The sequence below is a fragment of the Manacus candei genome, unplaced genomic scaffold, assembly GCF_025592945.1.
Source record: "Manacus candei isolate 608988 ecotype Guabito, Panama unplaced genomic scaffold, ASM2559294v1 h1tg000174l, whole genome shotgun sequence".
NCBI classification, from domain to species: domain Eukaryota; kingdom Metazoa; phylum Chordata; class Aves; order Passeriformes; family Pipridae; genus Manacus; species Manacus candei.
This window is the reverse complement of record NW_026138222.1, coordinates 393610-412802: the sequence shown is the minus strand read 5'-3', so window position 1 is coordinate 412802 and position 19193 is coordinate 393610. Positions and strand designations below refer to the sequence as shown.

General features: G+C 63.9%; 1 protein-coding gene across 2 annotated transcripts in view; it reads left to right on the top strand.

The window, feature by feature from the left end:
* The window catches only part of SHANK3 (SH3 and multiple ankyrin repeat domains 3), a 265082-nt gene extending 252139 nt beyond the window's left edge, over window positions 1-12943 (top strand). The window contains exon 24 of one of the 2 annotated variants that reach the window (XM_051773642.1): window positions 11882-12943. In XM_051773642.1, the coding sequence (XP_051629602.1) occupies window positions 11882-12425 (544 nt within the window). In that variant the 3' untranslated portion in view covers window positions 12426-12943. The remainder of the gene's footprint in view (window positions 1-11881) is intronic. The other variant, XM_051773643.1, reaches the window with a different exon arrangement.
* The last annotated feature ends 6250 nt before the right edge of the window (window positions 12944-19193 follow it).

Here is a 19193-nt window from a genome sequence, read left to right as displayed (position 1 = left end):
TTGGGGGAAGGAATTTCCCCAGTATCCAACCTGACCCTCCCCTGGCACAGCTTGAGGCCTTTCCTCTTGTCCTGTCCCTTGTTCCCTGGCAGCAGAGCCCGACCCCCCCCGGCTCCCCCCTCCTGGCAGGGGTTTGTAGAGCAGTGACGGATCCTGGAAGATCCAGCCCGCTGAGCTGTGGGAGAGGGATGAGGTGTCCCGGTGTCTGTGGCTGCTCTGGAGCCCATCCTGGGCGGCAGGAGCTGATCCCAAGCAGCGGGAGCTGATCCCGAGCAGTGGGAGCTGATCCCGAGCAGTGGGAGCCAATCCCAGGCAGGGGGAACCGATCCCAGGCAATGGGAGCTGATCCTGGGCAGGGGGAGCCGATCCCAAGCCATGGGGGTCGATCCCAAGCCCTGGAAGCTGATCCTGGACAGGGGAGCTGATCCCAGGCAGGGGGAGCAGATCCCAGGCAATGGGAGTCAATCCCAAGCCCTGGGAGCTGATCCCCAGCCCCGGGAGCCGATCCCAGGCAGGGGGAGCAGATCCCAGGCAATGGGAGCCGATCCCAAGCCCCAGGAGCCGATCCTGGGCAGGGGGAGCAGATCCCAGGCAATGGGAGTCAATCCCAAGCCCTGGGAGCCGATCCCCAGCCCCGGGAGCCGCGCGAGGTGCCCGCGGCGCAGCGGGTCCGTTGTGTGACATCCGTGTCCCCAATAAAGCTGACGCTGACGACTGAGCGGTGTGTGCGTGTGCTTGGGGACCCGCTGACCCCCAGCCCGGGTGACTCCACGTGCCAGGTGACATCCCCGTCCCCTGTCCCCCCCGCCCTGTGCCCATCCAGCCTCTCCAGGCTCCCGTCATCCCTCATCCCGCGCAGTCCCATCGGATCCGCCCCTCCCAGTGACTCCCCAGGAGCATCCCGAGCGTCCCGGGGCTGTCTGGGGGCTCCCGGGCCGGGTCAGGGGGTGCTTTGCCGAGGGGTCGTGTGTGTGTTTGCTCGTTTGCTTGTCTGTTTATCTTTAAGCGACAGCCCAACACGCCAAAAGTGTCACGTGAAGCAGAATTTGAGCTGCCAAACGGAGCGTTTCGGGTGCTGTTCTGCAAACCCACCACTTGCTTTGTATTTCTACAGATCTGAGAGAGAGAGAGAAGAAAAATAAGCCCTTGGGGCATTTAGTTCCCAGGGTAAAGCTGCCTCTTTTTCCTCAACTCCTCGATTAATTCTGTTTCAGTGAACTGGTGTAACATCCCTGGCACAAGCTTTGAGCCGCTGCAGATACAACCCCCTGTTTCCTTGTAGGCTCCGGGTGTTTCCTGGGGGCCAAATCCCTGTGGGAAGTGGAGCTTTGCTCCGAAACTCGAGGGAATTGGCCACGGAGAGCCAGTGGGAAGGGCTGGAATCACTGAGGGCAGTGGAGAGACGGGCACTTGGTGCCTTTGCAGAGGGAGGGTGGGATAGGGGGTGGTTGTGTGGCAGTGAGGTTTGGAGAGGAGGTGGCCCCGTGTGGGACGGAGATGGGCAGGTTTGGACAGGACATGGCCAAGGCTGAGGATTGAGGAGGAGGTGGGAAGGTTTGGGAAGGAGGAGGGCAGGTTGGAGGAGGAGGTGGGAAGGTTGGAAGGAGGAGGTGGGCAGTTTTGGGGAGAAGGAGGTGGGCAGGTTGGAAGGAGGTGGGCAGGTTAAAGGAGGAGGTGGGCAGGTTTGGGAAGAAGGTGGGCAAGTTTGGGAAGGAGGAGGTGAGCAGGTTGGAGAAGGAGGTGGACAGGTTTGGGAAGGAGGTGGGCAGGTTAAAGGAGGAGGTGGGCAGGTTTGGAAGGAGGTGGGCAGGTTGGAAGGAGGTGGGCAGGTTGGAAGGAGGTGGGCAGGTTAAAGGAGGAGGTGGGCAGGTTTGGAAGGAGGTGGGCAGGTTGGAAGGAGGTGGGCAGGTTGGAAGGAGGAGGTGGGCAGGTTAAAGGAGGAGGTGGGCAGGTTTGGAAGGAGGTGGGCAGGTTGGAAGGAGGTGGGCAGGTTGGAAGGAGGTGGGCAGGTTAAAGGAGGAGGTGGGAAGGTTGGAAGGAGGAGGTGGGCAGGTTGAAGGAGGAGGTGGGCAGGTTTGGGAAGAAGGTGGGCAAGTTTGGGAAGGAGGAGGTGAGCAGGTTGGAGAAGGAGGTGGACAGGTTTGGGAAGGAGGTGGGCAGGTTGGAAGGAGGAGGTGGGCAGGTTAAAGGAGGAGGTGGGCAGGTTGGAGGAGGAGGTGGGCAGGTTGAAGGAGGAGGTGGGCAGGTTGGAAGGAGGTGGACAGGTTGGAGGAGGATGTACCCACCCTTGGCATGGCTCCACCCCACTTCTGCCACAGCCATCGAGCTTGGAGATGCTCAATCCACCTCCATAGGTGCCTAAAAACATCCGTGGCTCCATGGATTCCTGCAGGGAGCACACGGACATGGTGGTGGGCCCTCGGCCTCACAGGGGGGCTCAGGGAGGCAGGAGCTCCCTCAGGGAGCTGTTGCTCTTCCCTCCAGGTTGCCATGGCATTTTCCCAGCATTCTCCAGGGATGGCAGGCTGAGGATGGGGAGCTTTTCCATCAACAGGGCCGTGGGGAGCACAGGGATGAGCTGCTGCAGGTTGGGCAGTGGAAAAGCTGGAGTTTTAGGGGGCTGCGATGGAGGGGGCACCCCCAGCCCGTGATCCCGGGGGATCCCGAGCTGCCACCAGCCCAGAGGCTCCTGCCACCGGATCCAGGAGGGGGTTTTGATGTTCCTGTGTGCTGCCTACAAGGAGACAGGGGCTCCGGGTCTCAGCACGTGTCCGTGTCACAGCTCCGCTGGCTTCACCCATCCCGTCACCGCATCACTAACCACTCACCTCATCCTGCCAGGGCCACTGGCACTGCCTCGGGCTTGGCCAGGGCTTGGGAGACCTGGGGAGAGCAGGGAGGGGTGCCTGGGTCTCCGTGAGATGAGCTCTGGGTCACGGCAGTGCCGAAGGAAAGAGGGAAGAGGGAAAGCCCAGAGGGTTGGTGGTGGGCGAGTCTGGCTTGGGATGGTCCCACAGCAGGGATTTGTCACCTGCTCCTTCGGGGCTGTGGTGGACAGAGGTGGAGGTCCCAGGAAAAGGGCTTTTCCTCTCCATGGAGAAATGCAGAGGGACCGTTCCAGGTTGGGTTCAAGCAGGAGGCAGAGGAGGGAGGAGGGAGTTACATGAGCTGCCTCAGGGCAGCTCTGAGGAACCTCCCCCAGGGAAGGGATTGGCTTGGGGAGTCCCAGGGGCAGCACACAAGGAGATGGGAATTCTCATGTGGATTCCAGCTTTAAATTGCCTTTTCCTGCTGAGAAGAGATGAGAGAAGGACAAAAGAGACACTTAGTTATGGCATAAGCAGCTCTGACCCTGCCAGAGCTCCCTGTAGGAAATATTTCCTGACGTCTGGGATTGTTCCCAACTGTCCCTGCTCCGTGAGGGACCACAGGCAGGACAGAGCTCCTGGCTGAATGCCCATCCCCAGAACTGCTCCAGACAAACCACAACTGGAGGCTGAGACCCTCCTGGGTGGGGAAGCACGAGGGGGGGAACAGCCACAGCACCTGGAGCTCCTCTTGCTCTGCTCCATCCCTGCTCCAGGTGGTCACCAGGACACAGCAGGACACGTTCCCCAGGGAATAACCACGTGTTCCTCCCAGATCCCTCCCCTGGGGCCGCTCCAACAGCAGCTCCTTGTGCTGCTCCCACCCACAGGCCCCACCTGACCGAGGTGTCCACACTCCCAGCACGGCTCCAGCCTTTCCTCCCCGTTCCACCTGTGGAAAAGGGATGGAATTTGGAACAAACCGGGGATTGTGTGGCGTTTGTGGCCACTGTGCCAAACGTGGGAGCCCCTGGCACTGTCAGGGGAGGGCAGGGGGACAGGCAGTCCTTGCCCAGGTGAGGTGGCTGTGCCATCCAGGAGGGAAGAGGCCACTGGCTCCCTCCTGCCGGCACAGCCGAGGGCTGGGGGAGCTCAGCAGAGCCCTCAGCAGGGATCCCAGCCCACTTCCACACGGAGGAGCCGGGTTATTCCCTCTGGGAAGCACCAACTCACCTGCAAGGCGTAGCTGACCTTTAGGTGTAGCTGATGTTGTCACTAATCACGGGGGGGACACGGGAAAAGTCGGGAATTGTATCGGCTGCTCGGTCTTGTTCTTGCCGTGGGGCGTTTTTTTCTCATGCATTTGTTGTTTCCTTCCTTTCCCTGCCCTTCCCGAATCCCTGTCCTGTCCCTCCCCTCTCCCCCTCTCCCCCTCTCCTCCTCCCAGCCCGTCCCACAGCTCTGTCGCTGTCCAACCCTCCAGGCTTTGGCTGTCGAATCCATGCAATTACAACCGCCCCATTTCCCATACGGACATAACCTCGACCGGCGGGGCCCATCCCGATGTTCCCTGACCCCACAACTCCCACCTGGCCACTCCCCAGCTCCCCTCAGCCCCCCGGGGATCTCCCCATCCCATCCCATCCCGTCCCACCCCACCCCCGGGCGCGGGGAAGCGCCGGTGCCGCCCGCGGTGCCCCTCGCCCCGTGCCCTCCCCGGGTCCCTCCCCGGGTCCCTCGGGATGGGATCCGCCCTCCCCTCTCCCTGAGGAGCTGCCCGGACCGGAGCTAACAACATTCTCTCTCATTGCCTCTCTTCCTGCTCTCCATCTGCATGTCCGCGCTGCTCTGTCTAGAACCGCCTCTGGCCTCCGGAGGGTGGGCGAGTTGTGTAAGTGAGCATGTTCCCATTCCATAGCAATCACCTGTCCTCCCGCTCCCCCCCTGCCCCCCCGGCCTTCCCAGGGCTCCCCCGGGGCCGGGAACGGGCAGTGGGCCCGCTCTGGAATGTGCGTGTTCCCGTCCCATCCCCGTGTGCCCCGGTAGCATGTCCGTGTCCCCGTGTCCCTGTGTCCCTGTGTCCCTGTGTCCCTGTGCTGTGGTGTCTGTGCTGCTCCTGCTGCTGCTGCTGCTGCTGCTGCTGCTGCGGTGGTGAGGAAATTCCCTCGGGCTTCCCATGGGATTTGTGGATTGTTGGGGGGGGGGGGATTCCAGGAAAGGGGACCCTCAGTGCGGCTCGGCCCGTGGGAGAGAAACCAGACAGGGAGGGAGAGACCCAGGAGGGATGAGAGAGACACCAAGAAGCAGGAAAGGACCACAGAAAGGGTGGGAGAGACCCCAGGAAAGGTAAAAGAGACCCCAGGAAGGGTGAGAGAGACACCAAGAAACGGGAAAGGACCACAGAAAGGGTGGGAGAGACCCCAGGAAAGGTAAAAGAGACCCCAGGAAGGGTGGGAGAAACCCAGGAAAGAGTGGGAGAGACCCCAGGAAAGAGTAGGGAAGGACCCCAGCAAGAGCAGGGAGAGATCCTGGGAAAGGTGGAAGAGACCCCAGTAAGTGGGAAAAAACTACAGGAAGGGTGGGAGAGACCCCAGCAATTGGGAAAGGATCACAGGAGGGGTGGGAAAGGCCCCAAAAAGGGAGGGAAGGATCCAACAAGGGTAGAGAAGGATTCCAGAAAGTGTGGGGAGAGACCCCAACAAGATTAGGGAAGAACCCCAGAAAAAGTGGGAGAGACCCCAGAAAGCAGGAAAGGACCCCAGCAAGGGTAGGGAAGTATCCCAGTAAGAGTGGGAAAGACCCAGGAAGGGTGGGAGAGACCCAGGAAGGGTGGGAGAGACCCAGGAAGGGTGGGAGAGACCCCAGGAAGTGGGAAGGAACCACAGGAAGGATGGAAGAGGCCCCAGGAAGGGTAGGAGAGACCCCGGCAAGGGTGACCCGAGCCAGCTGCACCCCCAGGAAGCACATCCCCTGTCTGATCCCAGCAGCTCCCCCCATTCCATGGATGCACAAGGGTCCCTCCGTGACTTCCCCGTGGTGGGGTGTCCCAGGGTCACCCTCTGGGGCAGAATTCCCATGGAACAGAGGTGGCAGCACCTCGCTGCCCTGGCATCCTGCTCCATCCCAGTGCAGGGTCCTGCAGGCAGGGGACACCCCCGGCCTGGTGACCCACAGGTCCCCAGGAAAGTCACCTGAGGCTGCAGCAGGAAAACCAGGATCCACTGACCCCCCTTCTCCCAGCGCCTGGCACCGGAGGGATCCTCCCGGCAGAGCTCCTTGGCCACGATTCCAGCAGGTCCCAGTCGCTTCCAGAGCTGCTGGAATCCCTTCCCCAGCCCGTGGCCACCGAGCTGGGAGCGCTCACCAGGCTGGGACGGGCAGTGGGATCCTGGGATTGGCCATTCCTGCCCATCCGTGGGACCGGGTGGGGACGACCCACGGGGCCGGGCGGGCACAGCGGGGTGGAAGGGTTCTCCCGTGGGAATTTCCCCAGCCTGCATGGCCAGCCGTGTGCTCTTGGTTGTGCTCCCTCCGTGCTGTCCGTGTGTCCCGTTGTCGTGCCCGCGGAGCTCCATCCGTGTCGCTCCCCCGTGTGCCGCAGCCCCGGAGCCCTGGGAGCTCTGGGATGGCTCCTGTGGGATCCCACCTGCCGTTCTCTGCCGAGCCCTGAATTCCCGAGGCCGCGGCCCCATCCCGGGGCCCCGCCCGGGCGGGGCTGGGAAGGGCTGCCCTCCCGCCGGATGCCATCCCTGGGGATCGGCCCTGCTCCCGGCTGGAGCAGAGGGGTGGGATGCTCGGAAGCCCCTGTCCCTCCTCAGTTCTGGGGAGCACCCTCGGGCCTGGAGCACGGCTCTGCCCGGAGCGGGGCCGTGCCGGGGGCTCTGCTCCTGCTCCCTGCTCCCATTCCAAGCTCTGCCCAGAGTGGGGCCGTGCAGGGGGCTCTGCTCCTGCTCCCTACTCCCGTTCCAGGCCCGGTCCCGCGGTGGGGGGGGCTCATCCCATCGCACCCGCCCTCGTCCTCATCCCTGCGGTGCTGCCGCTGCCCTCACGGAGCGTCCCCGTGTCCAGGGGGCACCGGGGGGGGTCCCTGCCCCGGGCTGGTGCTGCGGGGCCTCATCCCAGGGCTCTTCCCATGGCTCATCCCGCAGCTGCTGGAGCGGGACGGGCGGAGTTCAGCCGTGTCCTGCCCCCACTCCCGGCCCCAGAGGATTTGGGGTGGTGGCAGGGCCGGTGTCCCACGATGGCCGTGCTGTCCCAGTCCCGTGTCACCCGTGGGACCGTCCCTGATGCTGCTGCCACTGTGTGTGGGAAACCTTTGGATGCTGTTCCATCCATGCCCGGTATCCCTGCCCAGCTCCCAGTATCCCTGCCCAGCTCCCAGTATCCCTGCCCAGTTCCCAGTATCCCTGCCCAGCTCCCAGTATCCCTGCCCAGCTCCCAGTATCCCTGCCCAGTTCCCAGTATCCCTGCCCAGCTCCCAGTATCCCTGCCCAGCTCCCAGTATCCCTGCCCAGCTCCCAGCATGAGCCAGAGGCAGGGGCAGGGGCAGGAGCAGGGTTAGGGTTAGGATTGGGGTCAGGATCAGGGTCAGAGTTAAGATCTGGACTGCAGTTAAGTTTAGGGTCAGGCTTAAGGTTAGGGTCAGGTTTAGGGTTAGGGTCAGGATCAGAATCAGGGTTGGGGTTAGGATCGGGTTTAGGGTTAAGTTTAGAGTCAAAGGTCAGGTTTACAGTTTGGGTCACTGTCAGGGTCAGGGTTAAGATCAGGGTTAAGGTTAAGTTTAGGGTCAGGTTTAAGGTTAGGATCAGGGTTAGGATCAGAGTCAGGGTTAGGATTAGAATTGGGGTTAAATTTATGGTCAGGTTTACATTTAGGATAAGAGTCAGGATCAGGGTTAAGATCAGGGTCAGGTTTGGCATCAGGATTAGGGTTAACCTTAGGGTCAGGTTTAGGGTTAGGGTCAGGATCAGAGTCAAATTCACAGTTAGGATTAAGATCAGGTTTAGACTTGGGTTAGGGTTGGGATAAGGCTTATGGTTAAGTTTAGGATCAAAGACAAGGGTTAGGTTTAGGGTTAAGGTTAAGGTTAGGGTCAGGCTTACCTGCTGTCTTGATCCAGCAGGATCAACAAATCCCTTCCTGTGGGATCCCCGCTGGCTCTCACTGGTCCCTGCTCAGCTGAGCCTCTTTAAACTCGTCCTTAGCCCAGGAGTTTGTGTTTAATCCCTGTCAGGACGGGCTGCTCCAAACCCGGGATATTTTAGGGGGCAGCATCAAGGACAGTCAGTGCCAGAGCAGATCCAGGGCACCCCCGGCTCCCCAGGCTCAGGTTTGGGCTGTTGGTGACATTCCCAAAGCTGGGTCTGAGGGAAGGTGATGCCACAGCTCAACTGTCCCCTCCATGTCTGGCCCAGAGGTGTCCCTGCAGCTCATCCAAGGACGCAGGAAAAGTCCCACATCCTTATTTTCTGGGCATTTCTAGGATTAGGAGCTTTCTGAGTGCAGGAGAAGGAGGGACAGGCTGTTCTGATCCATGGATCCCACTGGAGTCTGTGGGATGGCACGGTGAGCTAGGAAGGTCCATAGGAAGGTTGGAGGAAGGTCCATAGGAAGGTCCATAGGGAGGTTGGAAGAAGGTCCATAGGAAGGTCCCTGAGAAGGCTGGAAGAAGGTCCATAGGAAGGTCCCTGGGAAGGTTGGAAGAAGCCCTGTCAGCTCAAGCCCTCATTCCATAACCCTCAGGGAGGGCTCTGCCATGGGGCAGCTCCAGCAAAAAAGAAGGAATCACAGAGTGGCTTGGATTGGAAGGGGCCCAGTGGTCCTGGAATGTCTGGAATGGGAATGACCTGGAATAAGGGGCTCTGCACGTCTTTGCTGGCAGTGATGTTGAGGTCTGTGTGGATCCTCCGCCGCTGGAACTCACGGACCCACTGGGTGGTGGAGAAGGGAATTCCTGGCTACAAGCTCAGCTTGGACGTGGTCACAGCACTGAGTTCCACACTGCAGCTTTTGGGAGCCCCCGGGCCCCAGTTCCTGCCGAGCTCCACATCAGAGTCTTTGGGAATTCTCATCCCCGAGCCCAGCCTGGATGTGTCACGGGTGGCACCGAGCTCCATGTGGGAGCCTTTGGGAGCACACTGGGAATCACAGGAGCCATCTCGTGCAAGAGTTGTCACCCAGGAGGTGAGTCCTCCAGGCAGGTCTGAGGATTTGAGGGCCATCCCGGACCACCGGAGCAGAAGCACGGATGCCTTGCTGAGGAACAGGGAAGCGTTTCCCTCCGGAGCACTCGGAGCGCGGTGCCCCCGGAGCTGGGCCTGCCCTCGCCTCTGGAGCTCTTGGAGACGCTCAGGCTGAGATGTGGAGTTCAAAGGAAGACTCTTCATCCCTTAATGACTCACTGGAGAGATCCTTAACGCCTCCAGTCACAGCATTCCCAGAAGGCCCAATTATCCGTCCTGCAAGTACCTGATCCCATTTCCTTTGGACAGAACTTCCCTCTCCATCAGCCGGAGTTTCTCTGCTTGTGATCCGCTTCCTGTGAGACCTGAGCTCCCTTTTTTGTGATTCTGCTGCCTTTCCAAAGGCTCCTTTTCCTGGCTGCACCGAAGGAGCAATCCCAGGAATGATCCGCTGCTGCCGAGCTCGGGAGCTGCCAGAGTTGGGATTCGTGCGTTCGGAGACCGACTGAAGGAGCTGCCACATCCCAGCTCATGGAGGAACCTGGAGCACCAGCAATGCCACTCCCTCGTGGCTACCACCTTTCCCAGGGCCAGGAAAAGACACCAGGAATGGGAAGTGGAGGAAGAGCTCCGTTGTCTCGCTGAGCTCCCTCGCGTGGACTCGTTGCCTCGAGGAGAAGGATGATTCCGTAGGGCTCATGAAGCCTGGAAGAGCTGAGGGCTGGGATAGCAGCACCCCAAAAAGTGAGCCAGTAGTTTGTCTGATGGTCCCTGAGGAGTTAACTCGGGATGTGGGACTGTCCAGCTGCCTGATCCCAGGCTGGAGAGCAGCGCTGCCGAAGGGGCCGGAGCCAGGGACACACTTCCCTAGGGCATGGCCAGGACCAGGTGCTCCATGGAGGAGGATGGAGCTGCAGGTGACACCCGACCAGCCAGGCCTGCTGCCCCTTCCATTCTCCTCCCTGGCACTGAGTGTGCCCGGAATTCCCAACGGGAGTGCAGCAACACGAGTGCATCCGTGGGTCTGGGAGAAACACCCACCTTGGAGCCTGCAGGGCTTCTTTGGCCTGCCCATGGCTGCTGCCTTTGGGTCTTCCAGCAGATCCAGAACTTTCTCTCCATCACTTCCCACCGAGCCAAGGTCCTTGGATGGGCTCCCGACGGGACATGGCCACGTTCTGTCCTGGCACTTCTCATCCTCAAGCCCCCAAGGATGTTCAGCTCTTCCTTGTCGGAGCTTCCCAAAGGCGATTCATTGTCCTGCTGCCTCACAACCCTCCTCCACCGTGCCAGGGAGGCAGGGAAGTGGGAATTAGAGGGAATGTGCCTCACCCTGTGGACCTGCAGTCGTGTCCAGCTCATCTCCTCGGGGCCATCATTGTGAGGAATCATTGGAGCTCATTAACGTCCCCAAAACGAGGATCTGGCACGGTGTGGCACTGGTGGCACTGCTTGGTGCCATGGAGTGTAGCCCTCAGACTCCTGTTGCCACCAACAGGATTCCAGAGTGTCCATCTGTTCTGGGAGGGACCTGAGATGGGAGGCAGAGCACGGAGATGGCAGGGAAATGAGGCCCCACATTCCAGCGTGCAGGAATTGTAAGGGTCAGTTTGGAGGACAAGTGAAGTGACAGTGCTTGGACAGGACTAGGGTAGGGCAGGATAGGATGGGATAGGATAGGATAGGATAGGATAGGATAGGATAGGATAGGATAGGATAGGATAGGATAGGACAGGTTGGGATGGGTTAGGATGGGATGGGATGGGTTGAGTAGGAAGGGACTTTAAAGCCCGTCCAGCCCCACCCCTGCCATGGGCAGGGACACCTTCCACCAGCCCAGTTTGTTCCAAGCCCCGTCCAACCTGGCCTTGGACACTTCCAGGGATCCAGGGGCAGCCACAGCTTCTCTGGGCACCCTGGGCCAGGGCCTGCCCACCCTCCCAGCCAACAATTCCTTCCCAATATCCCATCTAGCCCTGCCCTCTGGCACTGGGAAGCCATTCCCTGTGTCCTGTCCCTCCATGCCTTGTCCCCAGTCCCTCTCCAGCTCTCCTGGAGCCCCTTTAGGCCCTGCAAGGGGCTCGTAGGACTCACGGTTCATGGAATTCATCCTCCAGCATCCAAGTTTTAGATCCGTTTCCTTTCACATTCCCAGGGTAGATGTTTGTGCCAGGGATGGGATGGCAGAAGGGGACAATGGCAGGGGGACAACACATGGTGGGGAAGGGGGGTTTGTCCCTGTCACAGACTCTCAGAGCAGCAGAGCCCAGTGCTGGGGGGGGTCCTCTCCACCCCGGTGCCCCCCATGGCACGGGGGCATCAACCAGGGGTCCAACATGGCACAGTGCCAGGGGGACACCAGCCCGGCCACCACTGACCGCCCCAGGTGACCATCACCTGCCACCTCCATCGGGGGGGTGCCCTGAGGGTCCTCCCATCCCGGGGGAGATGCCAGAAGGTTCCCTCCTGTCCTGGGAAGGGCTCTGCCCCGGTGCTGGGGAGCACTGGGCTGCCCCTGGTGCGTGGGGGGCTGGGGGTCCCTGCCAGGACGAGGGGCAGGCTCTCTGTCCGCGGGGCTGGGGGGTCTCGGGGGGTGCAGAGCCGCGTTTTTAGGGCAGGCTTGGCCGGGAATCGCAATCTCGGAGGCGTTGCTGGAACCTCTGGTGGCTCCTCCGGCCCGGCCCGGGCGGGACGTCCTGGCTGAGCGCTCCGAGCCCTGTCCCCGCGCTGTGACCCCTCCCAGCCCTCCAGCAGCCCCTCCCCGTGTACTGTGTGTGTGCCCCCGTGCCCGGACCTGGCCTCACCCCTGCCCTCTGCTCTCTCTCTCTCTCTCCCTCCCTCTCTCTCTCTCTCTCTCCCTCTCTCTCTCTCGCTGTTCCGCTCTCTCCGCAGACTTTTCAGTAGTTTAGGAGAACTCAGCACCATTTCCCAGCGGAGCTCCGGGACCACCTACACAGTCCGACCTGGCAGTCGCTACCCCGTCACCCGCCGCACCCCCAGCCCCGTGAAGCCGGCTCTGGACCGGACAGAGCCCCTCAGCACCGTCCGGCCCTACGGCCTGACCCCCCCCACCATCCTCAAATCTTCCAGCCTCTCCATCCCCCACGAGCCCAAGGAGGTGCGTTTCGTGGTGCGGAGCGTGAGCGCCCGGAGCCGCTCCCCGTCCCCGTCCCCGTCGCCGGGGCCGCCCCTGCACACCCTGCACCCGCCGCGGCCCTTCATGCAGAAACCCCTCCACCTGTGGAACAAGTACGACGTCGGGGACTGGCTGGAAAGCATCAACCTGGTGGAGCACCGCGACAAGTTCGAGGACCACGAGATCGAGGGCACCCACCTGCCCGCCCTCACCAAGGAGGACTTCGTGGAGTTGGGGGTGACCCGCGTGGGGCACCGGATGAACATTGAGCGGGCGCTCAAGCAGCTGGTGGACAGCTGACCGTCCCCGGCAGCGCCGGCCTCGCCGGAGCCGCCGCGGGGAAGGGGGGGGGCATTTCTACCAGGCCAATAAAACCCACTTGGATTCTCTTTCTACTCTGAGCACTGCACTGAGGGCGCGGAGCCGAGAGGCTCCCGCCCGCTCCCGCCCCGCCCCGGCGCGCCCGGCCCCGCCACGCCCCCGGACAAGGAATGTTGCATGAAATTCATCCTCGTTTCTGTTCTCCCAGAGAGTCTGGCCTGTAAATCGCTTGATGTGCCCCTCCCGGGGCGTCGCGGGGCCGCAGGGGCACAGGCGCCGGGCCGGGGCGGCAGCGGGCAGGGCCAGCGGTGCAGTGGGAGCCCGTGGCCGGCCCGGGCTCGGCCACGGGGGACAGGCAGGGACAGGCAGGGACAGGCAGGGACGCGCCGCGGCGGCACCTCGGGCGGGTCGGGGTGACCGCGGCGTGGAGCCCCCCGAGCCGCCCGAGCCGCCGCCGGCGGGAGCGCGGGCAGGAGGCACCGTGGCACGGTGGTGGCCGCGGCGGTGGCCCCGGCCCCGCTGGGGTGGCCCTGACCCCGCGTGGGGTGGCCCTGGCCCCGCTGGGGTGGCCCTGACCCCGCGTGGGGTGGCCCTGGCCCCGCTGGGGTGGCCCTGACCCCGCGTGGGGTGGCCCTGACCCCGCTGGGGTGGCCCTGACCCCACGCGGGGTGGCCCTGACCCCGCGTGGGGTGGCCCCGCCGGGGTCGGAGGCGGCCGAGCCGGGTCGTCCCGCCGGCGCTCAGACAGGAAGGGTTGGAGCGAGGAAGGGCTCCGTGGAAGGGCAGTGCCAGCGGTGCCAGCCGGACCTGCGCCCTCCCGCCGTGCCGGGCCGTGCCGCGCCGACCTGAAGAGCCATCCCCCCGCGAGACAGACCCGCCTGGACTCTGTGCTGCCGCTCCCGGGTGAGAGGGACCGAAACCGCATGGATCGAAGCATGTTTGGGGCTGTCGGCGGGAGGCCGGGGGGGGGAACCCGCAGCAAACGCTTTGCCAACGTTCAAAGGGGGGGGCGGGGGGAGGGAGACGTTTTATTTCCTCTTGGTTCGGGGTCTTGTTTCCAAGGGGGACACGTTGATGGGTAATTATTTAATCTCCGTGCATTTATATAGAGAGCAGCTGATGAGCTACACGAGACGATTCTGAACTACAGGATCCCCCCCCCCCCCCACTCCGTCCTGGTCCATCCTTATTTTGCATCTTTTTAATCAGCTATATATTTGAAAAGAGAGAACAAATATCTATATATCTATATCTATAGCTATAGCCACCTGATTTTGTTATAATTTTCCTAAATCTCTATATCTCTAGACTTGAGGAGATGCTGGCGAGGCGGTGCCCGAGCCCCTCCCGGGACGCCCATGGCTCATGGGAATTTTTAGCTGACTGACTGAATGAATGTTAAAGTCTTTTTAAACAAAAAAAAACCCGAAAAAAAAAAATCCAACAGCTCTTTTCAGACACTCTGGATTTTAAAGATTTAGAAAACACTTAAACAAGAAAAAACTTGGGTTTTTTGGGACACACCGAGTCTTCCAGGCAGAGAGCACGGAGCTGGCGCTTCCCACTCCCGGGGAACATCCCTAATGGCACCGCTGGCTTGGCCACGGGGGTCCCTGGGGTGGCTCCTCGGGAGCGGGAGGAGGCCAGCGTGGGGGTCTGGGGGCTGGTAGTGGCCGCGGGGGCACCGTGTGGAGTGAGCCAGACCAGCCTTGGCGCTGGTGGAGGTGGAATTCCCGTCCCCCATCCCGGTGCCCCACGTGCCCCCTCCTCCCCGCACCGCCCCCGGCTCGGGATGGGCAGGGCTTGCCCGGCTGGCCGGGAGGGGACGGCGCGGTGACGGCTCGTGTTCCCAAAAAGCCGAGTCCCCCACGAAGGCATTAACTCTTCTGGTGCTAGAGGGAAGGACAAGGAGGTTCCTTCTGACCCTCAACCATCTCCGAACCTTTAAACCTTCGGCCAGGGAAAAGGTCCCGGCCCGGGGTGGGAGCAGCAGCTCCTCCAGGTTCTGGGATCTCCCTGGAATGGACCCTGCCCTGTGCCAGGTGCTGGGACCTCCCCGGGAGGGACCCTCGTGCCCCGGTGCCATCTCCTTTTCCCTGAGCCCTCGCTGGGTGAGAGCCCCCGTGGCTCCACCCAGAGCTCTCCGGAAGCCACCGGACCCCGGTGGTCCGTGGCCTCTCCCCCTCCCCGGCCCCCATCCCGCTGCAGCAGCCGGGACAGGTGCCCGGGGACCGGGACGGGCTTCGAGCCGGCCCGGGTAGCAAACAGCCCTCGCTGCACATCCGGAGATCCCGGGAATCCTGGGAATGCCGGCATGGCGAGCCGAGAGGCGCCCGAACTGCGAGAGCAGCCATTGCACCTGCCCGACCCCTCACCTGGGGGGCCATCGCACCCACCAGGTGCCCCCAGCCCCGCCCACCCCGAGGGACCTGGAGCAGGAATCCAGAGCCCAGGTCCTGCCCCTTGGCATCCCCGTGGCCCCTCTGCCATGCACCCCCCTCCCTGCACCCCGAGTCTGCCCCCTGACCCCCACCCAGCCCTGCGCCCCCCAAATCTGCCCTGCCAACCCTGCCGTGCCCCCTCCTGCCAACCTGCCACCCTCGCCCCCCAAATCCTCCCTCCAGCTCCACTGCTCGCCCTCCCACCATCCTGCTACCTGTGCTCCCCAAATCCATCCCCTCCAGGTGCCCTCCCACCATCCAGCTGCCTGTGACCTCCAAATCCATCCCCTCCATGTGCCCTCCCATTGTCCAGCTGCTTTTGTCCCCCAAATCCATCCCTCCCATGTGCCCCCCCTCCATCCTGCTGCCTGTGCCCCCCGAATCCACCCCCTTCATGTGCCCTCCCACCATCCCAGCCCCTGCACCCCCAAATCCACCCCGCAGCCCCCCTCGCCTGGCCTGTGCCCCCAGCATGTGCCACCACCCTCCCCCTGCGCCTGGGCTCTGGCATTCCCGGCACGCTCCAAGCACAGGGACCGGCTGGCACGTCTGGCACGGGCAAGGACAGTCCCATTCCCTGTGCCACCCTCTCCTGCCAGCACAGCCGCTGCCACCGCTGCTCCCGTGTCCCCGCGCTCGCTCCCCTGTCCCTGTCCCTGCTCCCGCCGCTTCCCAGTGCCCGCATCCCTGTGCTGTGCCAAACCCCGCATGGACCCGGTCCCGGCTCAGCCCGAAGCTCGGCTGCCAGCCCGGTGCTGCTTCTCCAGCTCCGTGCCTGGGGAAGCATCGCCGGCACATCCCGGGATGCCGGCGAGCATCCCGCTGCTCTGCATCCCTGCAGGAATGCCGCGGGCCGGGCACGCCGCATGCCGGGCACGCCACAGCCCCCCATGGCATCGCCCCACCTCCTTCCCAGGCTGTGGAGACGGGGAATGACCTGGAATGCCTTTGGCTGGTGGTTCCTCGTGCTGCTCTCCCGAGGCTGCTGTGGCTGATGTGGGGATGCCCCGTGGGGACGTGCCCGTGGCTGCTTTGGCAATGCCACCCCACGGCTGCAGAGCCCTGGATGTCCCACTGGAAATGCCAGGGCTGGATCCCGCTGTGGGGACACGGGGGACACGGGAGGGTCCCCACAGAGCAGCCCCCACCTGAATGCTCAGCTTGGCCAAGCCCCTGCACTGCTTGGTGCTGCCAGTGCCCTGCAGCCCCTCTGCATGCCCTGGCACTGCCCACCCTGCCTGCCCTCCCTGCACTGCCCTGCCTGCCCTCCCTGTCCCACCCTACCCACCTTGCCTGGCATTGCCCACCCTGCCTGCCCGCTCCTGCCTGCCCCTGTGCACCCTGACTAGCCCTGCCCACCTCTGCGAGCCCACCCTGCCTGCCCAGTCCTGCCTGCCCCTACTCATCCTGCCTGCCCAGTCCTGCCTGCCCCACCCACCCTGCCTGCTCTCCCTGCCTGCCCTGCCTGGTCTCCCTGCCTGCCCCTACCCACCCTGCCTGCTCTCCCTGCCCACCCTCCCTGCCCACCCCGACCTCCCCTGCCTGCCCCCACCCACCCTGACTGCCCTCCCTGACCCCCCCTGCCCACCCTACAAACCCTCCCTTCCCTCCAGCCTTGTCCCACCACCCCCCTCCCGCCCTGCCCCCCGTTCCCCACCCCCCTGCCCGCGGGTACCCCCCGGCAGTCCTTGGCAGCCCCCGCAGACCCCGCTGGTCCCCAGAGACCCCGGTGGCCCTCGGTGGCCCCGGTGACCTCGTGCAGCCCCTCGGGGACAGGACGCCTCTGGAACGGGGCTGTCCCTGCCCTCGGGGCACGGGGGGCTCTGCCAAGCGCTGCCCCCCAGGACCCCCGCGGCCCCTCGGGCGCGGCCGGGGGTGACCGGGCGGCGCGGTGGAAGGTGACAGTGTGCTGGCCTGAGTGCGGGCGGCTCGGCGGGACCCGCCGGGCCATCCCCGGTCTCTGCCCCTTCCGCAGCTGTTTTTGGGGCCACTTTAGAGACCTGCCCGCACCCGCCTCTTGCCGCGAGAGGCCACAAACCTGCGGAGCACAACCGCTCCGCGGCAAGCTCGATCTGGGACCGGGAAAGCTGGACGCCTTCTTGCCATTTCTGAGGAGCCCTCCTCCTCCTTCTCTTCCTCCTCCTCCTCTTCCTCCTCGTCCTTTCGAGGACCGAAATGGTGGATGCCCGCTCCGCCCCGCGGAGCCGCGGCCGTGCCCGCCCGCATCCCCCCCAGCTCCCAGCGCAAGCAGCTGCAGCCGTACCTGTGTTGGCGAACACTGAGTGTCCCCGGGGACACCACGGCTCGTCCCAGTCAGGCCTCACACCAGAGAAGGCGACTTCCACCCGCGCTGCCCGCCGCGGTCTGCGGCACCAGGGACTGCCCGGGGCTGCCACAAACCCGCTCCCCCACCCTGTCCCCGCAGCCTCCTCGCCCTCCCGCCGTGTCCCTCGCGTCCCTGTCCCCCACCCTTCGCATTCCTGTCCCCTGCCCCTCACTCCCATCTTCTGCCCCGTGCTGTGCGTCCCTGTCCCCCACCCGCTGCGCATCCCTGTCCCTCCCCGCGCATCCCTGTCCCTTGTCCGGCGCGTTCTTGTCTCCAGCCCTGCGCATCTTTGTCCCCCGCCTCACTCATCCCTGTCCCCTGCTCCGTGTGTTCCTGTCCCCCCGTCGCTCATCGCTGTCCCCCGCCGTGCTCATCCCTGTCCCCTGCCCCGCGCATCCCTGTCCCCTCCCCACTGCTCACCCCGTCCCCTGCCCTGCTCACCCCTGTCCCCTGCCCCGCGCATCCCTTTCTCCCCCGACTCGCGTCCCTGTCCCCCCCATGCTGGTCCCTGTCCCTGCGATGCCGCGGGGATGCGGCAGAGCCGGACAAGGGGCTTTGGAAAAGGCATCAGGGTCACCGGGCGAGCAGGCTTCGCCTCGGGGCGGCTCCTCGAGCCCCCCCAGCACAGACATCCCGCACCCCCCGTGCCCTTCTGTGCCCCCCGTGCCCTTCTGTGCCCCCCGTGCCCTTCTGTGCCCCCCGTGCCCCTCTGTGCCCCCTGAGCCCGCGCTGCCGGGGTGGCTGCACAGCCTGTGCCCCGCGGTGCCACCGGCTCCGGGGTGGCCCCATCCCGACCCCCCAGTGCCCTCGGCCATGGTCAGGGGCCGGGTGCCCACCCAGCACCGCGGTGCCTTGGCCGGGCCCCCGCAGTGCCCGACGGCCGAGGTCTGGTCCCGTGGCCATTCCCAGCCTTTCCCATCCCTGTGGAAGCAGAGGGGTGCCCGGTGTCGGTGACACTCGTGCCCGCTCCGGCTGTGCCACCGTCCCCTCCAGGCATCTCCAGAGCCACCGAGACATTGCATTTGGAAAAGCCATCCGGGAGAAGGCAGAGCCCCAACCCACGTGGCCACTGCTCAGCTGTGCTGACCCCTCGGCCACGCTGACCCCTCAGTCACACTGACCCCTTGGCCACGCTGACCCCTCGGCCTCGCTGACCCCTTGGTCACGCTGACCGTTGGTCCCACTGACCCCTCGGTCACACTGACCCATCAGCCGTGCCGACCCCTTGGCCACGACAACCCATCGGCTGTGCCAACCCCTTGGTCACCTCTTGGCCACACCAACCTATCAGCCGCGCTGACCCCTCGGTCACACTGACCCCCCGGCCACAGCAACCCCTCGGCCGTGCCGAACCCTTGGCCACCCCTTGACCACGCCAATCCATCAACCGTGTCGACCCCTTGGTCACACTGACCCTTCCTCCACGCCAACCTATCAGCCACACCGTCCCCTTGGCCACGTTGACCCTGTGGCCATGCTGAACCCTTGGCCACCCCTTGGCCACGCTGACCCCTTGCCTGCCCCTTGGCCGTGCTGGCCCCTCAGCCACCCATCGGTCGTGCCAAACCCTTGGCCAACCCTTGGTCCCACCAACCGCTTGGCCACGCCAACCCCGTGGCCAGGTTGACCCCTCGGCCACACTGACCCCTCGGCCACGCCAACCTACTGGCCACGCCAAACCCTCGGCCGCCCCTCGGCCACATCAACCCTTCGGCCGTGCCGAGCCCTCGACCACCCCTCGGCCCTCCTGGTCCCTCGGCCACGCCAACCCCTCGGCCGTGCCGCCCCCGTGGCCACCCCGGGCCGTGCCGCGCCCCGTGCCGCGCGTGCCGTGGCGCCGGGCCCGGCCGCGGCGGTTACTGTGATTCTCATGGCTTCTCAACGACTTGGGTTTATCCGCTGTACAAAGGGAGACACTTTCTTTATTTTTTTTTTTCCCCCCCCGCTTCGAAGGGGGGTTTTTTTGGTTTTGTTTTTTTTT